The 10,919-nt window shown below is 41.2% G+C and overlaps 2 protein-coding genes across 4 annotated transcripts; one reads left to right on the top strand and one right to left on the bottom strand.

Annotated features, from left to right (window-relative positions):
• Positions 1-375: 375 nt before the first annotated feature.
• On the bottom strand, positions 376-3,289 carry oxsm (3-oxoacyl-ACP synthase, mitochondrial). 2 transcript variants are annotated; one of them, XR_012964087.1, is made up of 3 exons: positions 2,276-3,289; positions 1,649-2,123; positions 376-1,560 (listed from the first exon to the last, which is right to left on the bottom strand). XR_012964087.1 is itself a non-coding variant. In XM_076157225.1 (2 exons), the coding sequence occupies exons 1-2, from the start codon at positions 3,265-3,267 to the stop codon at positions 1,721-1,723; spliced, it is 1,395 nt and encodes a 464-aa protein (XP_076013340.1). In that variant the 5' UTR covers positions 3,268-3,289; the 3' UTR covers positions 376-1,720. The 2 variants fall into 2 exon arrangements, 1 of the variants encoding a protein (XP_076013340.1); XM_076157225.1 differs by having other exon boundaries at positions 376-2,123.
• A 385-nt stretch (positions 3,290-3,674) lies between these two features.
• ngly1 (N-glycanase 1) lies at positions 3,675-10,848 on the top strand. Of its 2 annotated transcripts, XM_076157220.1 has the most exons (12): positions 3,675-3,813; positions 5,411-5,525; positions 5,727-6,026; positions 6,357-6,519; positions 6,618-6,837; positions 7,364-7,485; positions 7,897-8,042; positions 8,266-8,376; positions 8,466-8,651; positions 8,981-9,166; positions 9,695-9,872; positions 9,962-10,827. In XM_076157220.1, exons 1-12 carry the CDS (start codon positions 3,713-3,715, stop codon positions 10,135-10,137), a joined length of 2,004 nt encoding a protein of 667 aa, XP_076013335.1. In that variant the 5' UTR covers positions 3,675-3,712; the 3' UTR covers positions 10,138-10,827. The 2 variants fall into 2 exon arrangements, with proteins under 2 accessions (XP_076013335.1, XP_076013336.1); XM_076157221.1 differs by lacking the exon at positions 3,675-3,813 and having other exon boundaries at positions 5,415-5,525; positions 6,365-6,519; positions 9,962-10,848.
• The last annotated feature ends 71 nt before the right edge of the window (positions 10,849-10,919 follow it).

Genomic DNA, 10,919 nt, shown 5'->3' with positions numbered 1-10,919 from the left:
TGTCTGGCAGCAGCCTCATTTGAACTCACTGGTAAGGCTGTAAGCATAGTAAAACGACCTGTGGTACTATGATGTGATTTGTATCCGTACCAGGCAAATCCAGTAACTGAGAACCTTTTAATGCAAGGTGTAAATGCAAGTCCATATACAGAGATGGTATTTTAAATATGGTGTAACTGGTGCTATTGTGGCATGTGGATCAGGGGATCTATAGAACTGTAGATTTGTTTGATGTGAGGTAAGTGTATTTCAAGAAAAGTCTCTTCACTTCAATAGTAGCAGTAATTAATTTTCAAATGCAACATTTTTCCTTAAGTGACAAATGTCATCAAATGAAGTGATCCTCACAACCGCTGACGGTCAGTATGTAGCAATTTAAAGTGGCTTTATTAGTCAGAACCATCAGTTTCTGCAAGCATAAAATACAGCAGACTGCCAGATCACGACCTACATTACATGGCTCCCTCAGGGACCTAAACAAGGACTGTGTCTCTTCCACAACATAAAGGACTGGAATAATTGTAGTATTGCAATTGTTAAGTTAAGTACTGTAACTGTAAAGTATTGATTACAGTAATTATTTTGAAACGTGCCCTTATCCCATCAGTGATTGTTTATTTTCTCATCAACCCTGAGATAATGGCAGTGTGTCCTTGTTCAGCTCTCTTACTCCACCTAGTGTTCTTTTGATGCCATTGTTTTCTGAGCTGGAGGGAAAAAGCCAAATCAGGTTAAATTAAAGTCAAGCAGGTGGCCTAGCAAGTGAAGGTTAATGTGGAAAAATGATGATTACAAAAACCTCAGAAGTCAGGTCCACTTAACAGATATTGTTTAAGTCAGGTGTCACCATTACAATATAGCTTATCAAACAATTAGGATTCAGATTCTGATGAGAAAATACACGTTTCATAACACTGTGCAGGTAATACTTGATTTCTTCTTGAAATAGTGCTATAGTTATATATTGGAACTGCCTCAAGAATATATCAATTAGTTGCATCTGTGCCATTCAAGTCTGGAGTTTTCCACCTAAATCACTGGAAGCCTCAGCAATCATTTCAGTTATTATCACTGGTTCACTGTGACATGGAATATGAGAGCGAGTTCTTTGTAATAATAATAATACAATTTCCAACCATTTTTAAAAAATTTCTTGTATTTCAAGGTTCAGTTATTTATAAGGATGAAAATAAATACCAATTCTAAATGTAATGCTGACTTAATGTACAATTCTGTGCATGATAATTGATAAGTATCTCAAAAAGATTTCAAATGACAGATAATTGACTGACAGGAGGGGAAACTATTGTATACATTAAATGTAATTAAGGAATGAAAACACCAACAGACTGTTGTCAATTGAGTGATCACAAAAAAGGCTTAAAGTGGAACACAGCAGGAACATACACACACGCTTCATAAGACCATAAGGCCATAGTGTTTTTCTCTAACATTCAGTATTTAGTATCACCATTTCAATGCCAGAAGAAAAACATCACACAGATTTCAGTGCTTCTCTGGGAATTTTCTTTGTTGCAGTTTAAAGCTCTTCACTGAAATCTCAGAAGAAAAGTTGTCAGCCATTCATGAAAATTCCTAACCAGTGTGTCAAATTAAAATCAACCCAAGTCAGGAAATTTGCACTTACAAACATTTAGCTGAATAGGCTAAACTGTAGCAAGTACTGGATTATCCTTATTATTGATGTCTATATGTTGTATCAAACACTGGCAATACACAGTGAGGCATTGGTGCCACCAAACCCAAAAGAGTTCGAAAGGGCAACCCGTCGTCCCAGAGTCTGCCACGGCTGTGCAGTGCAGGGAACATAATTGAGGTCAAACTCTGGCTCTGTGCGGTCCAGATTGAGGGTGGGAGGCAGGACTCCATGATAGCAGGTCAAGGCAGTAAATGCTGCCTCTAGAGCCCCTGCAGCCCCAAGCAGGTGTCCTGTGGCTCCCTTTGTGGAGGAGACGGACAGACTAGCACAGCCGTGGTGGAACAGTCTCTTAATGGCTGCATTTTCAGCTGCATCACCCAAAGGTGTGGATGTGGCGTGAGCATTCACATACGTGACATCTGCTGGTGATACGCCGGCATCTCTGAGGGCTGCAGACATGCACCTGTAGAGACAGGTGTAAATGCAAAATGGTATGGAATATTAGATTATTCTAGTTCATAAGAGTGGCAAAAACTGATTTTCAGATAATCTGCTAACAGCACAAAAACAAACACAATGAACAGTAAACACAACATTCGTGTAGGAGGTACTGACCTGAATGCTCCATCTCCATCTGCAGTGGGTGCTGTGATGTGGCTGGCATCCCCTGAGAGCCCATAGCCTATGACCTCTGCGTACACTCTGGCTCCTCTCCTCACTGCATGGTCCATGTCCTCCAGCAGGAGCACCGCTGCCCCCTCGCCCATCACGAAGCCGTCTCTCTCTGGATGAAACGGTCTCGATGCCATTTTAGGATTGTCATTGCATTTGGTGGCCAGAGCTCGTGCCCTGGCAAAACCAGCTATTGACAGAGGACCCACACAGGATTCTGTACCACCAGCAACCATAGCAACTGCATCACCGTGGGCAATGAACCTTGCAGCGTCACCTATAGCATGGGCCCCTGTGGTGCATGCTGTGGACACAGCATGGTTGGGACCCTTCAGTTTGTGTTTTATACTGATATGCCCAGCAGCCATGTTCACAAGGATGCGAGGCACAAAGAAAGGACTAACCTTTTTGAATCCCTTTTCTTGGAAAGCCATGGCGGTGCGAGCAATCTCATCTAGTGACACCATGCCCATGCCTACAGCCACCCCTGTAGTAAGCTGTTCCTCTGGGGTTCTGGGGCACCACCCTGAGTCATCCAAAGCCAGCTGAGCAGCTCCCAGGGCCATCACAGTAGCTGTAGACATGCTGTTGATCTCCCCACGAGATGCAAACCTGTCCTCCTTAAACTGACCCTCCTCATCTCCTCTCGGTACAAGTGCTGCCACTTTACAAGGAACAGCCTTGTACTGTTCTGCGTCCAGAGCAACAATCCCACTGTGGCCACTGACCAGGCGGTCCCAGGGCAAAGATGTCCCTGTACCAAGAGGACAAACTAACCCTATGCCAGTGATAACAACCCTCCTCCTGTTCGCCCCTGAGCTGTGACTTCTGGAGTGTCGATTTGAACAAAAACAGGTATTCTTGTGAAAAAGTGCTCTGACGGTCTGTGATCTCAGCTGGAGTTTAGTCCAACAGGATAGAGATAAGACAGACATGCTAATGTTTAACCTGTCGCTTTAGTGAGACTTCACTCAATAACAAAGCGGTTAATTTACACTGACAAAAGCAACAAAAAGCCTCAACATATAACTTAACCTGAGAGGAAAGTCATCCGGCAGAGCGAGAGAGCGACAAGTTAGCTGTCACTCTGTTGACGTAGGTAGGCTTCACGAACGCCAGAAAACTAGTCTAAATGTCAATTATTAAATAATATAATAGTAAGAAAAGACAGTAGAAGATAGATAGTCGTGCATTTCGTAGTGATGAACCAATATAATGATAAAACGAATTTACACTTTTCAGAAAGACCATAATGTTTTATTCAGGCGTTGATAGGACAGCTATTACCAGGACCCAAAACATAGCCACAACTGTGCAGATTAGCATTAGTCACAAATCTCCTCAAGAAAAGGGACTTTTGTCAGCTCTCGGGAGTAGAAAATGTCCATGTCGCCAGCAGTGAGAGCATTATGTGACAATCTAAACGAGGTCTTCCTAGACGTCGCAAAGTTGTTACTTACATACGCCGACAACATTTTAAGGTAACGTTCAGGGACGTGAGCACCTTTACACATCAGCGGGGCGTCTCAGTTAAGAGGTGACATACGCTAAGACTTTGGGTTAAACTACATCGGGCACTTCCTTATTACATTTGAACCAACACTGTAATTCTGACCAATAACTGTACTTGATTCCCCCTATTTAAGTTGTAAATGCAGGAATGTAACCTCTGTTTGTGAATCAGGCAGCTTAAAGTTGTGGCCTGCTTTATCAGTAGATCATCTGGGAATCTTTACGCTTTTATTGATCTGATGACTTGTGGTTTTTACTCCTAAATATGCTTTAGAGTGACGTAAATAAATGCCTTAGTCAACATCTATCCTATCCAAGCCAAAACTATACAACACTAATACTCTAGATGGTCATAGTGATGTTATTGTAAAGATGTTGACACTTCTTAACTCATTACTCAAATTAAAACGGAATGTTTGTGCCTTAATTTTGTAGATTTACATTGCATTAGTGAGATATGTTTCAAATTGCTGTCCCTCGCATTTTTCTAAATAGGATTGGACTAAACATAAGTGTCAAAAATGACCATAAATGGAACTGACATGTCTTACACAATGTCAATAAACGGTATGTACTATCACTTTCTATTGGATTAGAATTATTAGATTATTATAGTGGCATGTCTTGTTTATGTGTCACTTCTGAGGTAGGCTTGGCAAAAGACGCTTGCACACGATAAGACCGGGCAATTTTCTTTAAGTGGTTGATTCAAGAACACAAAATTACAAAGCTCAAGGTACATTCAGCTGTACTGTCTACAATCCTATGTGTGGTCAAAAAAGTTGCTTCCAATGTTTCAAATTCCATTGTTGCCAACAGCACACCATCAAACCCTAAAGCTTCACTAAATAACAGATATCTCTTTCTCTTCGTTGAAATGAATGACCTCAATTTCAATTCCGCTCCTTTCTGTTTCAGTTTGCTTGATTTCAGTCAGAGATGAATCCATACCTTCATTTTGTTCATCGTTAGCCATCTTGTCTTGGGGAAAAGCACAAGGGTTATTCACTTCAAGCTTTAAGTTCCCTTATTCCCAAGGAACAGGGGAGATTCAGGTTTTACCACATTTTTTTGACCAATTGTAATGGCACGTCTTTCCTTGTTGTGTGCCATCTAAGTTAGGCAGCGCAAACAATGTTTGTCATGCGCACAAAAAGCAAATGCAACTTCCTTTAAATGTTTGATTCAAGAAAATGAAAAGGCCCAAGGTTCATCTGTACTTTCTATGGTCAAAAAAACGTGTTGATTCCCATGTTTCCAATTCCAATGTTGCTACTAGCACACAAGCGAGCCCTAAAGCCATACACCATAACAGCAATGATGTCATCGAACAAATCAAACTAACAGAGTTACAACAATCCCATCACATTTTTATATCAGAATCTGGACCTAAGATACTCATCTAAGTCATCTTTGGCTATTACTCTTATTCTGTGGTCACTGACGGTAGGTTTTGCACTGAACTTCTGTCTCTGGTTGCCTATTATTAGCAGCCAGTAAGGGAATGTCCTCTATGTCCAACCTCCTCAACCTTCTAATGACTAATATGTTGTTATCTTTCATCAGGAATCCCAATGAAGAAAAGTACAGATCCATCCGTATCGGCAATCCCACCTTCTCCACCAAACTGCTTCCCATCAAAGGAGCGGTTGATTGCCTGTTCGCGATGGGATTTGAGGAGGTAATTGTTCTGTACTGTTACACCTCACTTTTTGTATATTGATGATACACTTAAAGGGTTAATGTTCTGGCTCACCAACAAACTAAAGTCAATGTTTTCTGATATTGTCGTGCCACCATATGAAATGCTAGATTGCTGCACATTGTATCATCCAATGTAACACCGATGTCAGGAACATAAATAAAATATACCTTCTTTCAGGCTGAGACTCACTTGGTATTCCCCAAGTCTGCCTCAGTGGAACAACTGAAGCTGATCAGGGAGTCCATAGCAGCAGAAAGAGACCGTAGACTGCATGGAGAGCAGTCTGTCACCTCTGTCCAGCCTACTCCAACAACCCCTGCCCCTTCCTCTGCCCCTTCCTCTGCCCCTTCCTCTGCCCCTTCTCCTGCCCCTGCCCCTGCCCCTGCCCCTGCCCCTGCCCCTGCCCCTGCCCCTGCCTCTTCCTCAGTACAGCAAAGCTCTGCCAGTACCGTCCGGGCAGCCACAACACCTTCATTGGTAAGGAGGTTTTCAAGTTTCAGCAATAAACATGATGGAAGATGTTTTCCTCTCCTTTTGCCATGATAGAAACTGCAATTAATACATAGTATTTGTTAGGCCAGTGGCATTGTAGTAAAGATAATATTTAATATGACATTGAGCTTCTCCAGATCTTTCTTGGGTTTCTCATCTGAACTGTTTGATGAGATTTGATACCATTCTGTCAAATAAAGAAGGGTACATTGGCATTTTATTTTGTTAAATCCTATTTGTACATTGAAATGACACAGGTCGCTGTGAGAACACTACTATTTGCACAATCTGGTTATTTCCTTCTGTGTCATCCAGGAGAGCAGCACAAGCTTCTTCGTGACCCTCCAGTCTAACTTCCAACACATGACGCTGTACGAAAACCCCGAGCTGCAACTGAAAGCCATGAGCCACATCCCTCACCAGCAGCTGTCGTCTGATGCTGAGCAGAAGCTAAAGGAGGCCAAAGAAGCTGATCCAGGTTTAGTCAGCTTTTGTCTCTGATACCAAAAGCATAAATGTTACTGAGTTTCTTGGTTTAACTTCTCATTATTAATTATTATGTGTTGCTGTTTTTAGAATGCAAACTTGGACAAGAGGACTTCTTGGTGTTGGAGTTACTCCGGTGGTTCAAACAGGACTTCTTTACCTGGGTGGACTGTCTGCCCTGTAGCCGCTGTGGAGGTCAGACCCACTCCGCTAACTCGCTGAGCTCCACCACCGACGATCTCCGCTGGGGTGCTCAGCGAGTGGAGAACCATTACTGTGAGACTTGCAAGCTTTCCACCAGATTCCCCAGGTTTGTGCTTGCTTGATCTCTTTTACAGTGGCCATACATTTGATTGACCATACCAAGGGGACATTCCAGGGGTTGAGTTTGGATGCAGTGATATGCAATCTTATTACTCTGATTAATTAGTTGTATTCAAAACTGAATGGAAATATACTTTAGCTACGAGACTATTAGTCATTGAATCGGATGATATATGATTTACGCACACAGAGGAGTTATAACATGTCCTATATAAATGGACATTTATTTACATACAGTATGTATACAGAATCCTGCATACAAAGAAAGGTGATTGTCTAATTGGATTTATGTCATACTACAATACTACAGTGGTAAAAGGTCAATTGTATTTAAATATATATATGAATAAATAATAGTCGACATTATCGTAAAGGCAAAATGAAATAAAGAACCTTGTGTTATTTAAAGCAACAAGCTTCCACAAGTACTAAAATTGATTTCTGTTTCAATAATCTATGACACAGATTTACATTTCTATATGCATGTGTTTGCAATTCATTATTACCATCAGGTACAACAACCCAGAGAAGTTGCTGGAAACGAGGAAGGGGCGTTGTGGAGAATGGGCCAACTGTTTCACTCTCTGCTGCAGAGCACTGGGGCTTGAGGCCAGGTATATCTGGGACAGCACAGGTGTGTGCCTGAATCTATTTGCATGCTTATGCCTATTTGCACTGACAATCTGCTGATATGTTTGACGCGGATGTATAGCTCGATGAAATGATACAATGGAAGCTTCATCCTGACACTACTACCCATCATCACATGATTTTTTTAATAAGATAAGATAGGATACTTCTCACAAATCTCACAAATCAAATCACATGCAATGTTATCATACGGCCTACAAAATTTTGTTAATAAGTGATTAGTTGATTGCTGGTTGAGTTTCATTCATGTCGCATTTACGATTCCATCCTGGTGTTAATATTGCCAGGGCAACTGTATTTACTGTAGTCCTTTGACAGTGTTTAATGTGCGTCATGTATTATACCAATTGTTTCAAACACACTGTGAAAATAAATCCTATTTGTGCTATTTCAGACCATGTGTGGACAGAGGTTTACTCCGTCTCTCAGCGCCGCTGGCTGCACTGTGACTCTTGTGAGAATGCCTGTGATAAACCTCTGCTGTATGAGGTTGGCTGGGGGAAGAAACTAGCCTACGTTCTGGCTTTCTCAAAGGACCAGGTCAGAGAAAATGGCCCAAGCTAAAGCTGTCATTGCTACTACTATGAATGCTTAATAATATATTTGTGTATTTATTTCCAGCTGTAATTATATCACTATACCTAATGTAGCAGTGTTATATTTCTACAATTTACTTTCCCACAGGTTAGTCATTGATACTGTGACAGAGGCAAGGATCTGTGCACTGGTTTTTTAGTTTAAACCCAAATGTTTTGTGATGCAGATTGTTGATGTGACCTGGAGGTATTCCTGCACACACTCAGAGGTTATGTTGAGGCGGATCAAGGTTCAAGAAGCCTGGCTACTGCACACCATTAATGGGCTCAATACCTCGGTATGTTTTAAACTTTTCACTTTGCCAAGTAGTCTAGTCTCTGTGCTAACACTGGTATTAACTGCCCAATGTCCCCTTTGCTTTTGTAGAGGCAGCAGCCCCTGGGTCAAGACAGAAAAAAGGAACTAACCTCAAGGCTGCTTGTCGAGCTGGTGGAGTTTATATCCCCCAAGAAACCAAAGCCAGGCGAGCTGGGTGGACGCAACTCGGGGTCCATGGCCTGGCGGGTAGCAAGAGGGGAGAGTGGAGGGAGTGGTACAGAGACCTCCTCACAGGTACTACGTGTGACATCACCTATGATGTCACTTATTTGTAGTACTTGCAGTACAATTTGATCGATAATTGTTTTCTATACATTGAAAAAATCTGTCAAGGTTATAATTGGATGTACATCAATGCTAGGCTTTGACATATATCTAATATGGTGTTTTGAAGAAAACCTCTATAAATCTATAAAATATGTAGTAAAACAACTGCATGAAATACTCCACACCTTCAAAAGAGGTGGGCATCACTCCCCACCAGTATTGCCCTATTCTCATCACCTGATGGCACATTTTCTTTTGCCTGAATGAGCATGTGTCTCTCTGTGTATCGTTTTCAGTCTCCAGGTTATGCATTTGTTCCTACTGAGACGGAGCAGCACAGCAGTTTACTCCATGTGCGGTACAACTCCAGCAAAGATCAGTACTGTCGAGTATCCAACAATTCTGAAGTGATTCAGTGCTGGCATCAGTGCGTGTGGAGCAAGGAGTCAGTTTTCAGGAAGACAGAGAATGACTGGCAGATGGTGCGTGACCTATTTTACTGTTTTGTTGTGTCGGTGTGGATGATATTTTAAGAAGATAGGCTTTTCAAAGTGACAACTCAAGGGAAATTATAACCTTGCATTCACTAAACATACTGTATGATTAATATATTTTAATTTGATTTTGATTTAATGGCATACTGTGTGTATGTTGGGATTTAGCCTTTTAATTGTAAGCCTTGTTTTTCTTACATCCCAATCTGAGTAAAACATTGAAGTAGCATCACAAAGCAGTTATAAAGCTGTGCCAGTAACATTTGGCTTCTTTCTTACATTTAGCATCCCTTTGTGCTGTAATGCACTCCTGAAGCTTTCAAAATCACCTTTACCAAACCCCTTAGACTTACTCGCATTTAATTCCAAATGACACAGAGAACAACTCCAGATTTCAGTCCTGATTGATTCCAGTAAACATTTTCTCTTACTGTGAAGAGATTGTTGATTGCAATGCAGCTGTCCTCCCAAATGTAAGTCACTAAGTGCGATGATGTGACTTGTTTCTTTATTTAGGCATACATATCTCGAACAGAAGGATCCTCCAATGGAAGTATTAGCTGGAAGTTTGATGTTGCTCCAGTAGGAAGGAAGATAAAGACTGTTTCTGTTAAGGCCAGTAGCCAGACCTTCCACTCTGGCAAAGTCTGCTGGCGCGTGGAGTCTGGACAGATTACTACAGAATTTTCCGGAGGTATGACTATGTCCCAAAATGAATTGTAAAATGTAATTGTGTGGCACACTTCATCCTGATGATTTCCTGTAATGTATTTGAACCCTCAGATGGGAAGATGCAGCCGTTCCCTAGTCTATCTGGCTCTACAGAGCTCATCATTGTAGCAGAACTCAGCGGCGGGGATGGAGAGTCATCGTGGCAACACACTCAGCTCTTCAGAGAGAGTTTGAAGGAGACAGAGGAAAGTTCATTTGAAATCCTCATCAACTTAGAAGATGCTTGACAGTTGTTTTTGTCATCAGGAGTAGGCAACCTAATCCACCACTGAGTTTCCTGTTTCAAGTTCTATTCAAGTTGTTTTTGGATGATCGTTTGGGGTCTGCAATGGATGTGTGATAAAGAATTTAGTACAGTGTTTAAGTTTGTTTTAATTGTTCTGGAATTGCAACTGTGATGGATAATTCTGCATGGCCTAATGATATGCAAATGGAGTCATGAAATATATACCTGTCACAGAATACAAATATTGTTATACACTATAGATTTTGATCGGGCCAAATAACATACTGTCTTCAAAATATCTGTAAACATTTAACCACTTAAAGCCATGGCGTCCTTGTAATATTTTCCTCCATCTTGATCATGTTTTGTGTTTGCTGGGTTGATATTCACACAGAAAACCTAAAGCTGATTCCTTTTATCAGCTCATGTTATACATGTTCCTCTGCTAATAATAAATTGTCACTATCAGTGAGTAGCCTATGTTCTTTAATATTGGGGTACAGCATGCCTAGAAAATGATAAACCATCATATGATTATAAAAGGACCTAATTGATGTAGGTGTTTACGTTGTGGAAACAGCTGATTGTTGGTACAAACTGAAAATATTATAATAATAAAGCTATTTTCCAAGTCTGGTGGTCGGGTTTGATAATGGTGAGTTCCATGGCAGGATCTGCATTGGTATTCGTATGTGTCTGAGCTCAAGTCTCACGTCTTCAGTTGGTCCTTGTCTCCATCTAGTGTTTACTAAAAACTCTACGTCCTATTGGTCGAAATACCGG

This window comes from Genypterus blacodes, unplaced genomic scaffold (assembly GCF_046128005.1).
Source record: "Genypterus blacodes isolate CSIRO-AG114 ecotype Tasmania unplaced genomic scaffold, CSIRO-AGI_Gbla_v1 ptg000072l_1, whole genome shotgun sequence".
NCBI classification, from domain to species: Eukaryota; Metazoa; Chordata; class Actinopteri; order Ophidiiformes; family Ophidiidae; genus Genypterus; species Genypterus blacodes.
The sequence above is the reverse complement of the archived record's forward strand: the minus strand, read 5'-3'. Positions and strand labels throughout refer to the sequence as shown.

What these genes read in the sequence shown, in the direction of transcription:
- ngly1 (XM_076157220.1), top strand. Translation starts at nt 3,713, where the DNA reads ATGTCCATGTCGCCAGCAGTGAGAGCATTATGTGACAATCTAAACGAG. An exon ending in TACGCCGACAACATTTTAAG is followed by an intron (nt 3,814 to 5,410) that starts GTAACGTTCAGG and finishes ATCTTTCATCAG; the next exon opens with GAATCCCAATGAAGAAAAGT. An exon ending in TCGCGATGGGATTTGAGGAG is followed by an intron (nt 5,526 to 5,726) that starts GTAATTGTTCTG and finishes ACCTTCTTTCAG; the next exon opens with GCTGAGACTCACTTGGTATT.
- oxsm (XM_076157225.1), bottom strand. Translation starts at nt 3,267, where the DNA reads ATGTCTGTCTTATCTCTATCCTGTTGGACTAAACTCCAGCTGAGATCA. An exon ending in GATGGAGATGGAGCATTCAG is followed by an intron (nt 2,124 to 2,275) that starts GTCAGTACCTCC and finishes CTGTCTCTACAG; the next exon opens with GTGCATGTCTGCAGCCCTCA.